Consider the following 16751-nt stretch of genomic DNA (forward strand, 5'->3'; position numbering starts at 1 on the left):
CTCAATGGCAGCCCATGCAAGAGAGCCAATCTCTGCTCTGGTCACCGGCGGGATGGCTGAGAAAACGTTTCCATAGAACTGAATGTGCTGCAGCAAGGGCGGGTTGGAGCTCCACCGCGTTCCCTTCAGCCCCGGCCCCCAACTTGCTGTTCTCGCTTTAAGCCCTGGAGCTAAAGCGAGTTTCTACGCACATGGGAACCGACCACCTCTCCGAATAAGAAAACCCAGGCGGGGCACAAATCTCTGTGTGTGTGTGTGTGGGGGGCAGATTGTAGAATTTCCCCTCCCTCTTCCCACCGCGATAGACCTCTCTAATCCTGGTTTAGCCCTGTCCCCAAACTGACATTCTACAATAGAGAATCCGAAAAACCAACTCTTGTGATTCCATGGCTGCGATCACACATGCTAAATAATGCACTTTCAATCCCCTTTCAGTGCACTTTCCAACTGGATTTTGCCATTTCACACAGTAAAATCCAGTTGGAAAGTGCATTGAAAGAGGACTGAAAGTGCGTTATTTAGTGTGTGTGATCGCAGTCTATGAGTCCAGGGTAGAATGTCAGCTTGGCGACGGGGCTAAACCAGAATTAAAGGTTTAGTGGGAAGCTGGTCCTTCTGAAGCCGAGTGGCTGCAAACACACATGCGAAAGAACACACTTTCAGCCCACTTTCATTGCACTTTCCCGCTGGATTTTACCCTGTGACCTGGCCAAATCCAGATGGAATTAAAGGGCATTGAATGGGCATTATTTCGCGTGTGTGGCTGCAGTCTGTGAGCGCTTCTTCTTCCTTGCCCTTTCCCCCTCCCCCCTTCCGCAGAGAAGAAGCCCAAAGGAGAAACGTCGCTGGCCCTTCCGGAGGAAACCCGAGAAGCGGCGGGGGAGATCCAGGTGGACCTGCAAGGCTCGGAGCTCTGGAAAAGGTTCCACGAAATCGGGACGGAGATGATCATCACCAAAGCCGGCAGGTAGGGACCGGACGGGAGGCAGGGTCACGCGCCTGAGTTCACGGGCCCGCGCCTCGCCCCACGGGCCCCCTTTTGTTCCCGGAGCTCCCGAACACCGAACGCCACCAGGGCGCTACCGCAGGCCCACAACGATATCCCCTTAAGACTGTTCGCACTAGACCTTTAGCCCTGGTTCAGCCCTGTCCCCAAACTGACATTCTACACTAGAACCAAAGAATCAGAGAAACCAACTCTATGACTCCGCGATTCTCTGATTTTAGTGTAGAATGTCATCTTGGGGACTGGGCTAAACCAGGATTAAAAGTCTAGTGCGAAATTGGTCCGGGATTCTAAAAAGCAAAACCATTTTCCAAATAAGCCAGAGCCTTTTCCTCTCACCATATATTCTGGGGAGCCCCTTCGTGTTTTCTCTAGGACTGCAAAATATGTTTTTTTTTAAATAAAATAAAATAAAATGGACGGTCGTTTCTTTTAATTTCTTTTTTTGTTGTTGTTAAAAAGATTCCTCTTCCCTGCGCTGCTGCATTCCCAGTCACGCGCCCCTGCTTGAGATTTATCGTTATTTCTTTTGGGGACAATGACCAGATCCTATTTCGACAGGGCCCTATCCAGGCAAAGTTCCATATTTGTCGAACGCCACTAATTTCAGTGTTTGGGCGTATTTAACAGTCCCATGGAAATCAATAGGTCTGCGGGGTGGGGAATCGGTCCCTCTGGGAGCTTTTTCATCTCGTTGGAGCGCCCTGTTCCTCCGGTCCCTTTCGTTGAATGCAACGTTGGCTTAACGTTAGGGGAGAGGCACCGACTTCTGCGTCTTGGCCCCCGTGAGGCACCATTCGAATCCGGTTCTCTGCTTCGCAGGGACCTCTGAATCTCTTTTCCGTCTTCTGCCGGTGGAGTCGCTACTGACTGGTAGCGGCTCTCCCAGGTCTCGGGCTCCCAAGAATCTTTTGCCTCGCTTTCCTGGGAGTTCATTGGAGCTCCCTCCGGTTTGATTCGGATTCCCACCTTCCGTTCCCGATCCGAATCCTTGTGATGCACTTAAACCCAGGCCAAATGGCCGCTTCTGGGTCTGCGTCTCTGGAGCGGAGGCTGACCCAAAAATGTGGGTTTTTTTTTATTGGGGGATTTGTATTCCGCTTTCCTTCCCCGCCGAGGAACCACCAAAGCGGCTAACAACCCCCGTCCTCTCCTCTTCCGTCTAGCCTCACAACACCCTTGCGAGGGAGGTGAGGCGGAGGCCCAACGTCACCCAGCAAAGTTTCTGTAGCCGAGTCGGGATTCGAACTGGGGCCTCCCAGATCTCGCACTGTAACCCACTGCGCTGTTATGGGCTCCAGATGTTGCTGACACAGAGAACTCAGCCTGAAAGCGAGCCGTCGCTGACGGCCTGCGAAATGACGTCGTGGCCGTGCAACGACTAGATTTCGAGGAATGTCACCCTGTTCTTTAGATGTGTTTCCCCCCCTCCCCTTATAAACGAGTCCCTCGCAGATCCAACAGTGTGTGTGTGTGGGGGGGGGGGATCGTTCAAACCCAGAGACACTTTCCGGCTCATTGATTCCATCGAGATACGATCTTCTGCATCTTAATTTGGGACTAGTGAAGGCGGTGGGGCAATCAGCGCGCTTTCTGGCGGAGTTATTCCGGTTTTAGGCCACACCGATAGCAATGCGCTTAGATGGGAGTTCCTGGCTGCAGTCACACCCACGAAACGATGCCCTTTTCAATCCACTTTCAATGCACTTCCCAACTGGATTTTACTTGTGTGAACTGGCCAAATCCAGTTGGAAAGTGCATTGAAAATGGATTGAAAGGGCATTATTTAGTCTGTGATCGTAGCCCCTCTGTCCAGGACGGCAGTTTTGGACTAGGAGGGCGAATTGTGGAATGTACATTCTGGAATACCCCCCCCACCCCACCCCACGCGATGCTTCTTGCACTTACTGGAGAATCGTACATCCTCTAGAAATCAGTGGGGCTTCCCTAGGATTAAACCTAGCCAGGATCGCATGCCGGTTTCTGGAGGCTGCCTTGGTCACTGCAATGGAACTTCATGTTCGCGTTCTCTTCGGATCTGGAAAGACAGACGACCCGATTCGATTCTAATTTATACCGAAGGAATTCCTGTTTAATGGGACACTGTTAAATACCTATCCTGTACAGTCCGCGCTATATCACCCAACCAGAAAGGGGGAAAAAATTTCAGCCCCGTGGAGCCTTCAGATGCAGAATCCTAAACCCTTTTGGTTTCATAGGCCTTAATTTCAGGGGAAGTGAAATTAAAAGAGAAAAACGTCGTGCAAACCGGTCTAAGGACACACAGTTCAACCAAATTTCACTGGAGGCCCTTCCCAAGGACACTCCCCCCCCCTTCAAATTCCCCCGCCCCGAATGTGGCATCATTTTAATGGGTTAAAACATCCCCGGCAGGGTGAAGCCTCTAGAAACCGTCTTCGTCTATGACTGAAGAAGAGTTCTGTGTCACCCCAAAGCTCACAACTATCCCCGCCCCCTCTCTGCCTTCGCTTTCGGGTGCTTCGCTTGGAGCAATCGGCGGCCTCTGGAGTTGATCGACTCTTTTATGCGCTAGCCGGAGACCGCGGCCAATAAAATAGCACAGTTAACGACAGAGCAGAGAATCGGCCTCGGGAAAGGAGAGTTACGGCGGTTGCTTCTTCTGTGGTTGCCGGAGAGATTCCCCACAGCAGCGGCCATAGAAGTGAAACGACAAATGAAAGCTCTGTTTTGCTGGGATGCGGGAGAGAGGGAGGGTTACATATGGGTATCATACGGCAATCAAAGTTTACGTCTCCCTTTCAAGGGCCTTTAATGATATACCCTCCTGAGAGTTCACTGCATCCCACCCTTTAAAAAGACGTTGTTTAGAAATGCAGAAGTGTGCGCCTGTCTCCGAGGAGCTGGGGTTAACGCCAGGGCTTAAACCGAATCCACAGGTGCCCCTTAAAGTGCCTTTGGAGCCCTCTCCCACTGCTGGTGTGTACGTGTTTTAAAAACGACACGGTTTTACAATTCGTATGTAAAGCAGGTCGTTTCGGAAAGGACTGTCGCTTGAATGCTGCTGGCAAGGCCAACCTGTCGCTCTCCCCGCCCCCACCCCCATCTCGGCCGGTCGGGAAGCAAAAGTTACTGGTTCTCCAGCACAGTAAAGGGAGACGGCGGCTGCAATCACACACATACAATAATGCGCTTTCAGTCCACTCCCCATGCACTTTCCATCGGGATTTTACTGCGTGAACTGGCAAGATCCAGTTGGGAAGTGCAGGGGAAGTGTATTCTCTAGTGCGTGTGATGGCAGCTGGTGTGATGTCGTGTTTAAAGCCTCCGGCTTGGATCTGGGAAACCCAAGTTTGAATCCCCACCCGGCTACAGAAGCTTGTTGGGTGACCTTGGGCCAGTCGCGCGCTCTCAGCCTAACCTACCTCACAGGTTTGATATGAGGAGAAAACAGAGGAGAGAGATGCAAGCCGCTTTGGGGCTCCATGGGGGAGAAAGGCGAGATATAAAGAACAGTAAACAAATGAAGTGCTTCGAGGATCATCATCGTGAATAAAAGGATCAACCTCATATCCAGCGCCCTGAATTGGCCCAGCCCTATTTCTACCATTCGCCATTATTTGCATAGGTCTGCTGCTTCCAGGACCAGCGTTGAGCAGTACTACTCTTAGTAGTTACTAAAACCACCATAGGAACTGGAAGTCTTCTCTTCCAGCGAGACTAGGCTGTATCAAGCTCAACGTCAGTGCAAATCATCCCTTTAGGGGTGAACCTAGCTGTCGAAAAGTGTCCCGTAGCGTTAACACTGTCGCTGCTACTACTAGTAGTAAGAGAACACGCGGCATTCTGCAATTAATATTACGTCGCAAGGAAGCCTCGCTGATTTCCAGGGCTCTTGTGGCCACTGGTCACATCTATTTGCACAGAGTCTGGCTGGTAGAATCGCCTCCCCCCTCCCTCACCGCTAGTGGGTTATAAAGGGCAGCGCACCGACCACCGACTTGAATTCCAACAGGGCTGGAATCCTCACTCGCCACATCTGCCCTCGACAGGCCTGCCCGGGGGTCCTAAGGCTAAATCACACCTGCTCGATCGTGCACTTTCAATCTACTTTCCATTACAGCATTTTACTGTGTGAACTGGCAGAATCCGGCTGGAGAGTGTATGGAAACTTGGAAAGTGCGTTGAAAGTGCATGACTGAGCGCGTGTGACGGCACCCACTGAAATGCACGGTAGTTCCGCGGTGGAGCCTCCACCTTGGGTGCGTTCACACTGCACTAAATCATGTATTTTGCAACTGGGTTTTGGCTGTTCTTACACGGGGGAAAACCAGTTGCAAGACGTATTATTTAGGGCAGTGTGAGGCACTTTCACACACACTAAATAAGGCACTTTTGGGTGCACTTTGCAACTGTGTGAAATGCCAAAGTCCACTGTCACTGAAGTGGATTGAAGTAGCATGTGTGAGAGTGCCCGAGGGCTAGTCTACCTTCCGGGGCTGTTGTGAGGATAAAACGAAGGAGAGAAGGCTGTAGGCCGCCTTGGGTCCTTATTGGGGAGAAAGGGACACAAATGAAGCATTTCAATACAGAATAAATGCATCGGCCAGGGTTTGGTCATCCAGTGCGGGGACATTGGGGCGGAGGGATCTAAGACCTTCTGCTCCTCTTCTTTCCTTAGGCGAATGTTTCCCTCGGTGAGAGTCAAAGTGCGAGGCCTGGATCCGGTGAAACAGTACTACATCGCCATCGACGTGGTGCCCGTCGACTCGAAAAGATACAGGTAAGAGCCAGGCTTCCAGAGCCAGTTTGGTCTAGTGGTTAAGTGCGCCGACTCTTATCTGGGAGAACCGAGTTCGATTCTCCACTCCTCCACCTGCAGCTGCTGGAATGGCCTTGGGTCAGCCATAGCTCAGCTAGGAGTTGTCCTTGAAAGGGCAGCTGCTGTAAGAGCTCTCTCAGCCCCACCTACCATAGAGTGTCTGGGGTGTGTGGGGGGGGGGGGGAGGAAAAGGAGATTGTGACGGCTCAGAGACTGGGATCACACACACTCAATAAAGCGCTTTCAATGCACTTTCCAACTGGATTTTACTGTGGGAACTTGCAAAATCCAGTTTGAAAGTGCATTATTCGGTGTGTGTGATCACAGTCTGAGATTCAGAGTATAGGGCGGGATATAAATCCAATATCATCACCTTCTTCTTCTTCCTCCTCCTCCTCCTCCCACGACCCTGGGGGGTGGGCGGGATCTGCGTTCGAGTTGTGTTTCTTAACGACTTGTCGAGCCGAAGTTATCCCAGGTCGATGTGACCCACCTGCTTGGAGGGTGCTCGAAAGATTGCTGCTGGCGCTGCTTCTCTGGGTCTCTCTCCCATCACGCCCATCACGGAGGCCTCTGGGCGGGCAGAGAGGCAGAAGAAACATTTTCTATCATAAACCATCAGATCTAAAACAGGGTGAAGAAATGCCAAAGGCATGCCGATTGCCGCATTTTAGGCCGGGACCGCGGCTTCCGTCTGTTGACTCCCAAAGTAAGGGCCGCACTGAACATGGTGCGGCTTACTCCCGCGTAAGGGCACGTCGTGAGCCAAGTTGGAAAGACGCTTCGTCGAAGACCTCGGGCCTGCGCAGGAGTGAGACGCTCTTCCCAGATTCTCCAAGAAACGTGGGGAAACGAACCCAAAACGAAAACCCGCCAGGCCCCAACCCAATCTTCTTTGCAACCGGCGGAACTGCAGTCGAACCGGATCTCCGGAGCCGGTCGAACCTTCCGAACCCGAGGAGGGCCTTAGAGAAAGGAAGAAGAAGACTGCAGATTCATACCCCGCCCTTCTCTCTGAACGAGCGCCGTGGCGCAGAGTGGTGAAGCTGCAGTACTGCAGTCAGAGCCCTCTGCTCACACGACCTGAGTTCGATTCCAGCGGAAGCTGGTTCAGGTAGCGGGCTCCAGGTTGACTCAGCCTTCTATCCTTCCGAGGCCGGTCAAATGAGGATCCAGCTTGCAGGGGGGGGGGGGAAGTGTAGATGACTGGGGAAGGCAAGGGCAAACCACCTCCTAAAAAGGTCTGCAGAGTCACCCCGGAGTCGGAAACTACTGGTGTTTGCACAGGGGACCTTTCCTTTCCTTCTCTCTGAATCAGAGACTCAGAGCGGCTAACAATCCCCTATATCTTCTCCCCCCACAACAGACGCCCTGTGAGGTGGGTGGGACTGAGAGAGCTCTTACAGCAGCTGCCCTTTCAAGGACGACTCCTGTGATAAGCTATGGCTGACCCAAGGCCATTCCAGCAGGTGCAAGGGGAGGGAGTGGGGAATCAAACTCGGTTCTTCCAGAGAAGAGTCCGGCGCACTGAACCACTACACCAAACTGGCTCTCAAAAGACGAGCCCCCCCCCCCCCCAATCTCCCCACTGCTCCCTTGCTTTCTCTCGAGTTGCCTTCCAAGGAAGGCGCCCGGGATCGGGACCCTGCTCCGGCCCTTCCCCGCGCCGCCCCCCCCCCGGCCCGGATCCGGCCGCAGTCAAGCGCTCTGTGTGATTTGAGTGCCAGCTATTTAAGAAAGCGCCGGATCCTCCCGCTGCAAGAAATGGGACGTAATATAACTCGGGTTAAGGACTTGGTCACAAGGCATCTTGACCTGCCAAGGCCAGGACACGCGTTTTGCAAACCGCTGGGGACGCGGGCGGCTGGAGGAAGGGAGAAAGAGTCCGCCCTGGAAAGTCGCGGAAAAGTATGAAGTCCACGATCCAGCCCGTTGAACCCGATCGCTGGGGACTGAAAGCGGAAAGCCCAGTCCCCACGTTCACTGCTCCCGAGTCCCGCGTCTTCAATTTCAGACTGGGGCTGGGAGGAGGGCTGGCCCCCCCTAGACTCAGAGGCCGGGAAACCTGAACAAAGGTCCCAAAGGCGCTGCAGAGGTAGAGGGCACCAGGGTGGACCAAGCGCACGTGTGAACACACCCATCGGTGGAAGAGAACGTAAGAGGGGCGCGGGGGGGGGGGAGGTAAGAAGAAGAGGTCGCCAGCGACTCAGAAGCCGTGCCCGAGTATGGAAGCGAGGGGAACCAAAGAAAGGTGCCCACGCTGGGGCTGCTGCACGCGTTCAGCGACCGTGAGGACGCGCAGGGGACTTCTCTTGCTTCCGGGGCTGACCAAGAGACGGCAGATCTTGCAAAACCGGGCCTGAAACGAAACCCGAGCCGGCGGGAGGAGGAGGCCGCTGCATCTTCGCTCTCCCCCCCTCTGGATTTCATTGTCCGCGCAGATCATTTTCTTCTTCTGCAGCAGGGGACATTTTCGGGCAAGCGAAACAGATTGCTGGGGAGCCAGGCTGCTGTCCACCCAGGGCTCGCCCTAGCCCTTCTGGCGCCCTAGGCAGCAGAGCTCCGCCCCAGTCACCGGGCGGGCTGCCTACTCGCGAGTAGCCCCGCGGGGAAACGGTAGAAGGGCTAGGGCCGGCTGCTAGGGAAGGAAAGGTGCGGGGGCGGTGGTGACTGGGCGGGCCGGGTAGGGCAGAAAAGGCGGGAAGGGAAGGAAAAGTGTGGGGGCCGGCAGGACGCCGTGGGGAGGGGGTGGGGGGCAAGCTAAGCACTTGCCCGGGGCACCGGAGGGGGGGAGAGCCCAATTTGTACCCCCCCTCTCAGCGCCCTAGACAACCGCCTAGTTTGCCTAGCTGCGGCAACCGGCCCTGCCCGTTTTGCTCTTCCTGAGGCCTGTCCAGGGGTAGGAAAGAAGAAGAAGATGATATTGGATTTATATCCCGCCCTCCACTCCGAAGAGTCTCAGAGAGACTCACAATCTCCTTTACCTTCCTCCCCCACAACAGACACCCTGTGAGGTGGGTGGGGCTGAGAGGGCTCCACAGCAGCTGCCCTTTCAAGGACAACTCCTGTGCTAGCTATGGCTGATGCAAGACCGTTCCAGCAGGTGCAAGTGGAGGAGTGGGGAATCAAACCCGGTTCTCCCAGATAAGAGTCCCCACACTTAACCACTACACCAAACTGGCTCTCCAAGAAGATGATAATGGGCAGTGTTCCCTCTAAGCTGAGTGAGCGTGAGCTAGCTCACAGATTTGGAGCCTCCAGCTCACACATTTTTGTCTTAGCTCAGGAAGGATGACCCCAGAGCACACTCGTTGATTCAGCAGCTCCCAACTTTCAGGCCAGGAGCTCTCACAGTAGAAGCTTGGCTCACAAGACTCTGCAGCTTAGAGGGAACATTGATACTGGGTCAGAACTGGGTTCCTTACAGAGGCGATGGGGCTGGGGACCCACGGATAGTTCAGCTCCGCCTTTAGGACCTAGTTGGCTCCCAGAGGTGCAGGGGGCCATAGGACCTCAATTGCCTTTAACGGCACCTGGGAAAAGGCGGCATTGGGGGCAGAAAGCAAGTCCCCTTGAATCAGCTGGGCTCTTGGCTCTAGACCACGGGTGGCCAAACTTGCTTATCATAAGCACCACGTAGTGTAAACGCAAGGTGTTTGAGAGCCGCAAGTCATGAATGCCAGATATTTAGAGGGAGGGAGGGAAATAGATGGGAGAGGGAGGCAAGAGGGAGAGGTGGAAAGAAAGCCACTTAAAATGCATTCTCCAAGCTTCCAGCTGGCTTGGCTTGGAGATGTGACATTAAGAGACAAATGCCTTTCCCAAGCTGGTTGACAGGTCAGTGGGGGCTTTGAGAGCCACACAGTATGTGTGAAAGAGCCACATGTAGTTCCCGAGCAGCAGTTTGGCCACCCCTGCTCTAGAATTAGATGGATCTTAAAGAGAAAGGAGAAGGAGGAGGAGAAGATTTATATCCGCCCTTCACTATCCAAAGGCGTCTCAGAAGCTTAAAGTCTCCTTCCCTTCCCCACCCCACAACAAACACCTGAGCCTGAGGTAGGTGGGGCTGAGAAAGCTCTGACAAAAACTGCTCCTGAGAGGAACAGCTCTGCCAGAACTTGTGGCTGACTAAAGGCCACATCAGCAGGTGCATGTGGAGGAGTGGGGAACTGAACCCAGTTCTCCCGAATAAGAGTTTGCACGCTTAACCACCACACCAAAGTGGATGGATTTGAAATGTGGCGTTGGAGGACACTTTACGGATGCCATCACGGACCTCTCGGAGTGGGTTTTAGATCAAATCCAGGCTGAGCTCTCCCTGGAATCTAAATGACTCGTCTGAGGCTTTGGTACTTTGGTCACATCGTGAGATGACAGAGAGTCACTGGAGAAGACAGTGGAGAAGAAGTCGAAGGCAGCCAGAGAAAAGGAAGAACCAACGTGAGACGGATGGACTCAATAAGAGAAACCAAGGCCCTCCTTGCGCAAGTTCTGAGCAAGTCTTCAGTAGCACCTTTAAGACGAACAAAACTTGTGGCCACTGACATTGTTAGTCTTTAAGGTGCTACGGGACTCTTGCTCCTTTTGACGGCTACAGGCAGACTAACATGGCCATCCATCTGGATATACGAGCACCACACATTGAAGGCATCGTATTTAGCCATACAGAATGGAAATCCATGGTATCTGGAGAAGTGAGTATTGACTCAAGAAAGCTCCTACCCTGCCACCGATTTTGTTAGCTTTTAAGGCAGGGGTGTCAAACTCGTTTGTTAGGCGGGACAGATCTTCACCTTGTTGGGCTGGGCCAAGTGTGTCATAAAATATAGGTGGGGAGATATAAAAAGATAGGTAGGGGATGGACACACACACTCAGCCTAATCCACCTCACTGGTTTGTTGAGCCTCAGCCAACAGAAGGAAGAGAGGCTTGGCTCAGTAGCTCTGCTGTGCAATTGAGAGAGCCTGGCAAAGCTAGCTCTCCTTCCCCCACTTCCTCCCCAAGGGAAGAGCTTTGCTCTGTAGCTCCTGTGCGATTGAGCCAGTCTGGCAAAGCAAGCTGTGGTGCAGAAGGAAGCAAAAGAGGGAGAAGGAAGCAGACGACAGTGAGTTGGAGCCCTCTGGGGGCCTGATTTGGCCTTCCGGCAGCATGTTTGACACCCTTGCTTTAGGGCGCTACTGGACTCTTGCTTTTTTTCTACTGCTACAGACAGACAAGCCCAGCTACCCATTTCAATCATGAGCAAGTCTGTTCATGATAGAATGTTTTGGAGGTTTTTAGTTCACGACTCTGTCTGTAATGTGTCCTCGGTTTGTGGCAGCCACGTAGGGCTTTCAAGGCAAGAGACGAACAGGGGTGATTTGCCATTGCCTGCTTCCAAAGATGGACCCTGGACTTTCTTGGTGGTCTTCTATCCAAACGGTAGCCGGGGCCAATCCTGCTTAACTGTTGAGATTGGATGAGATTGGGCTAGCCTGGGCTATCCAGATCAGGGCCTTTAATTCCTTGGGTGGCCATAAGTTGCAAACAACTTTAACATGCACACAATCCAAAGTTGTGGTCCCGTCATGGCCGGCACATGGGAGTAGGCAAGGTAGGCGGCTGTCTCGGTGTTGGATGTTCTTAGAGAAAAATATTATTTAGCAGAGTTAGAAATGAGCAGCGCAGCAAAGAATATGCAGAGAACAAGCGTGTTTTTAAAAGAATATGATTGCTTTACTTAAAAACTACAAGGGAAGGGTAAACTGGGAAGCAAAATAAGACACTAATTTCCTACGTCGTGACGGCTAGAGAACAAACCTAGGAATGGCTTCTCTTCTCCAAACTTAGACAAAGGGAGGAAGACGAACCGTAAAATGCAGAACAGCCAATACATTGTTTTCCAATCACAACACTTCATTGCAGGTCATTTAACTAAGACCTCCTACAGACTTTCATGGCTTTCTCTTTAGCTAACAGACAGGTTACAGTAAACACATGTGACTTCCTGTTCACTAACAAAAACAAGGTTAACTCTATAATTACTGAAGTGTTGCAAACATGCTAATCCCAACACTCGGACACCACCTTGCCTGCAGGGACACTTCCGCCCCCCCCCCCCCCAGCCCCTGTGCTGCTCTCAGCTTCTTGGCCAACCTGGGAAGCTGAGAGCAGCGGGTCTGCCTGAGAAGGCTGAACAGGGGCTGCAGGTGAGCCACGCCAGCATAGCAGAATCTTGGAGGGGCTCTGAGACGGCACTGTGCAGGTGCCAGGAGCCCACCCAGCCCCCCTCTGCTGCGCCGCTGCGCCTGCCCTCCTCACAGGCATGGCCGCGGGGCAGGGGGAGCTCAGGACACCTAACCAACCTCACAGGGTTGTTGTGGGGATACAACGGAGGAGGGGCAGCCATGTTGGCCATCATGGAAGAAGGACTGGAGCCAAACAATCTGGGATCTTCGTTATGCAAAGGAGAAGTTCTTTTGCTCTGCTCTTCTCTTTGCACGTGCCACCAGAATGATACAGTTTTTAAAAATCTCTCATTAGTGTTCTGGGGTGTCTGAAGACCTTCACATAGACAACCACAGTGAGAGCCAGTTTGGTGTAGTGGTTAAGTGCGCAGACTCTTATCTGGGAGAACTGGGTCTGATTCCCCACTCCTCCACTTGCACCTGCTGGAATGGCCTTGGGTCAGCCATAGCTCTGGCAGAGGTTGTCCTTGAAAGGGCAGCTGCTGTGAGAGCCCTCTCCAGCCCCACCCACCTCACAGGGTGTCTGTTGTGGGGGAGGAAGATAAAAGAGATTTTAAGCCACTCTGAGTTTCAGAGTGAAGGGCGGGGTATAAATCCAATATCTTCTTCTTGTTCACGGATATGGGGAAAAGCTGTCTGTGGAACTTGTGTTTCAAATCAGACCTGACAATTTCGCCCTGTAATCGGTTTGTCCCCTGCTTTTGTCGGCAGATATGTCTACCACAGCTCCCAGTGGATGGTGGCCGGGAACACGGACCACTCCTGCATCACGCCCCGGCTGTACATTCACCCGGATTCCCCTTGTTCCGGAGAGACATGGATGCGACAGATCATCAGCTTCGATCGGGTGAAGCTGACCAACAATGAGATGGACGACAAAGGGCATGTAGGTGTGGACTTGGGATGATGCATCTGGGGTAGGAGAAGGACGGGGCGGGGGTTGCAGTTCTGCTCAGCTTCATTCAGAACACAGGAGGGCTGGCTTTGGTAGGGCCGGATTAAGAATTAGGCCAAGTAGGCACTGGCCTATGGGCCCCCACACCTTCTAGGGGCCCCGGGCCAGCTTTTCCCCATGGTTTCCCCTTGCTTGCAGCCCTCAGAGCCTGCACAGGCAGCCAGCTACTGAGCCACTCTTTGCCCAGCTTGCCTGGTGCGGCTGCTGCTGACATTGTCGCCAAATCTGCCTCTCTCTGCCTCTCCCCTGCAGCTTTGTCAAAGGGGCTTTTGAGAAGGTGCCTACAGGTTGCAGCTGGGGCCACGGGTGGCGGGGTGGGAGCTCCGGCTCTGAGATAATTTGCAAGGGGTCCCCCCAAATTTTGACTGCCTAGAGGCCTCTACGGGTTTTAATCTGGCACTGGGCTTTGGTTTCTGCCCCGAACCATTCCAAGTGGTGTGGAAAGTGCCATCAAGTCCCACAGCTGACTTACAGCAATCCTATGGGCAGGGCTTTTTTTGTAGCAGAAACTCCTTTGCATATTAGGCCATGCACCCCTGGCTGTAGCCAATCATCCAGGAGCTTACAGGGTTCTTAGTACAGGGCCTGCTGTAAGCTCCAGGAGGATTGGCTACAGCAGGGGTGTGTGGCCTAATATGCCAAGGAGTTCCTGCTACAAAAAAAGCCCTGCCTATTAGCCGCCCTGAGCCTGCCTTTGGCGGGGGAGGGCGGGATATAAAAATAAATTTATTATTATTATTATTATTATTATTATTATTATTATTATTATTATTATTATTATTATTATTATTATTATTATTATTATTATTATTATTATTATTATAGATTTCAGATGTGGTTTGCTCAGCTGAGCAGCATGGTATCTGACCTTGGCCACAATAACAGGGAAGACACAGGGAGACAGGTCATTTCTATGGTTCCCTTAATAGTACAAGAACTTCTGCAAAATATGCTGGTTAGCATAGACAAGCCCTATCTTGGAAGCTAAGCAGAAGAAGAAGAGAAAAGATTGGATTTATACCCTGCCCTTTTCCTTTCCTTTCCCTTCCCCTCCCCACAACTAACTCTCTGTGTGAGGTAGGTGGAGCTGAGAGAGCTCTGACAGAAACTGCTCTCGAGGGGAACAGCTCAGTGAGAACTTGTGACTGACTCAAGGCCACATTAGCAGGTGCATGTGGAGGAGCGGGGAATCAAACCCGGCTCTCCCGGATAAGAGTCCACGCACTTAACCAAATTGGCTCTCAGAAGGGCCAACCCTGCAAGGACTTGGATGGGAGACCTCCTTGAAATACCAAGACCCGGAGGCAGAGACAGGCTGTATCAAGCCACTTCTCTCAACGTCCTCCATGACCCAGTAGGGGTCGCCAGAAGTTGCCATGACTTCCAGGCATGCACACGTCACACACAAACAAAAATTAGCCAGAACTGCTGCAGAAGTACTGCTGCCATGGGTAAGGGACTCCACCAGTGCTCTGGTCATGGGAAAGCAGTGTGGCGTAGTGGTTAGAGTGTTGGAGTAGGATATGGAGGAACCAGGTTCGAATCCCTACTCTGTCATGAAAGGTTGCTGGGCTACCGTGGACTAGCTGCACACTTTCAGCCCAGCCTACCTCACAGGGTTGTTGTGAGAGTAAGGAAGAGGAGAATGATAGAAGTCACTTTCGGTCCCCACTGGGGAGAAAAGTGGCCACCATCACAAAGAAGATGGAGGTAGAGAGATCCTTTCTGATGTGACCTTAGTATTCGGAGAACTACTGGGGGAGGAGATCCACTAATGATCTCATTACCAGTGCCCCCTCTAAGTTGAGTTAGCGTGAGCTAGCTCACAGATTTTGAGCCTCCAGCTCACACATTTTTGTCTCAGCTCAGGAAGGATGGCCCCAGAGCACAATAATTGATGCAGCAGCTCACAACTTGAAAGCCAGGAGCTCACGAAGTAGAATTTTTGCTCACAGGACTCTGCAGCTTAGGGGGAGCATTGCTCATCAGCCAATAAGATCTCAGCCATGGGGGAGGAGCACAGCACGGGTCTCCTTCTGGTTGTCACCTCACCTGGGAACTGGCGCCACTGGGCATGGATCTCCCCAGGGCTTTTTTTGCAGCAGGAACTCCTTTGCATATTAGGCCGCACACCCCTGATGTAACCAATCCTCCAGGAGCTTACGGGGCTCTTAGTACAGGGCCTACTATAAGCTACAGGAGGATTGGCTACATTGAGGGGGTGTGGCCTAATATGCAAAGGAGCTCCTGCTACAAAAAAAGCCCTGGAGCCTCTCCCAGGTCCAATCACTGGTCCCTCCATAAAGGATCTCAGATAGCCGGTGATTGGGAAAGCCTTTGCATTCCCGACATTGGGAAGTCATGGCATATCTAAAAAAACCTGAGCTGGACAGGCCAATGGTTTGATGCCAGCTCATCCATCTGTTTGTTTTATGAGACAAAAGAACTATTTAGTTTTGCATTTACATTGATGAGTCTCTTTGGTGACGGAAGAGAGGTTGCGGGGACCAGGCAGCCGCTTAAGCAGCTTCTGTTCCCAGAACCATTTCCCATTCATCTTAGATGGGGAGGGTGGGTGCAGAACTGAGCGCTGGCATCATTCCAATGTTGTATTTCAAAAACTCTAGAGATATTTCTGCCCCATGGATTTCTCAACTTCAAGCCTGTTTACATTTGGGGGGGGGGGCGGAGAGAGTTCATTTTATTGAATTCAGGGAATAAGCAGACTTGGAATTGGACTTGTTAGTTGTTTTCTTCTTCTTCTCCAGAGATGAGGGTAACCTTTCCATTTTGCCTCTGGTTTACAGATTATTTTGCAGTCCATGCACAAATACAAGCCCCGCGTTCATGTCATTGTCCAGGATTCCCGATTTGATTTGTCCCAGATCCAGTCCTTACCAGCCGCTGGCGTGCAGACTTTCTCTTTTAAAGAAACCGAGTTCACAACCGTCACGGCTTATCAAAACCAGCAGGTAACCTTCCCAGATCTTCACGGGGCTCTGAACTAGCTAGGTGGTTCTGGTTTTGGTTTCTGCATGTGATTTTAATCCTGTGTGTTTTATCTTTCTGTCTGTCGCACGTCTAAAACAATTATTATTATTATTTTAAAAAGAGAGAGAGAGAGAGAGAGAGAGAGACAGGTACAGGCTGAGAGTGTAGTCTGTAAACAGAACGAAGGAGTGAAAAGTGCAAACTGGGCACTTCATACAAGAGAGAAGTCTGAAGCTGGCATCTATCCATTTTTGCTTTGTGACTTTGCAGAAAAGCACAGAATAATCTGTCTGATTTCTCCTGTGACTGCCATGGCCATCTCAGAAGGAGCCAGGAAACGACAGCCAAATTCAGGCTTGACGTTCAGGTTTTGAACTCCGAAAGTTCGGCTTTGAAGCCTGAAAACTTGGCCCAGTGTCCTGGCTTATAGCGATTGTTTTCTTCGAGGTTTCACAAGTGCATTGTTATAGCCGCCGGGCTGTGTTCCATGGATAATCAAAGAGCACAACGCACCCCAAACTTTTGACTTCAGGGACGAATTGATACAGGATGAGTCCATGCATCTTTCTGCCTGTCTTTCCTATTTTCACCGTGGCCATTGTTGTCTTTAGGGCTGTTGGGTTTTTATGAATCGTTCTCGCATGCTATTTATTTACAATTTTTATGTCGTATGTGCCAAAAGCGAGGAAAAACGGACTCATTTTGGTGGAAGGAATTCTTGCCAAGGAAAAGGAAACTCTTCCAAAAATAAAGGTCCATCGGTTCATTTCC

At 51.8% G+C, this 16751-nt stretch overlaps 1 protein-coding gene across 1 annotated transcript in view; it reads left to right on the forward strand.

Annotated features, from left to right (window-relative positions):
• The first annotated feature begins 833 nt into the window (after positions 1-833).
• Positions 834-16751, forward strand: part of TBX22 (T-box transcription factor 22) — a 33703-nt gene continuing 17785 nt past the window's right edge. The window contains exons 1-4 of the mRNA XM_060249510.1: positions 834-967; positions 5667-5768; positions 12746-12920; positions 15797-15961. Coding sequence (XP_060105493.1) covers positions 945-967; positions 5667-5768; positions 12746-12920; positions 15797-15961 — 465 coding nt within the window. The 5' untranslated portion in view covers positions 834-944. The remainder of the gene's footprint in view (positions 968-5666; positions 5769-12745; positions 12921-15796; positions 15962-16751) is intronic.

The sequence above is a fragment of the Heteronotia binoei genome, chromosome 11, assembly GCF_032191835.1.
Source record: "Heteronotia binoei isolate CCM8104 ecotype False Entrance Well chromosome 11, APGP_CSIRO_Hbin_v1, whole genome shotgun sequence".
NCBI classification, from domain to species: Eukaryota; Metazoa; Chordata; class Lepidosauria; order Squamata; family Gekkonidae; genus Heteronotia; species Heteronotia binoei.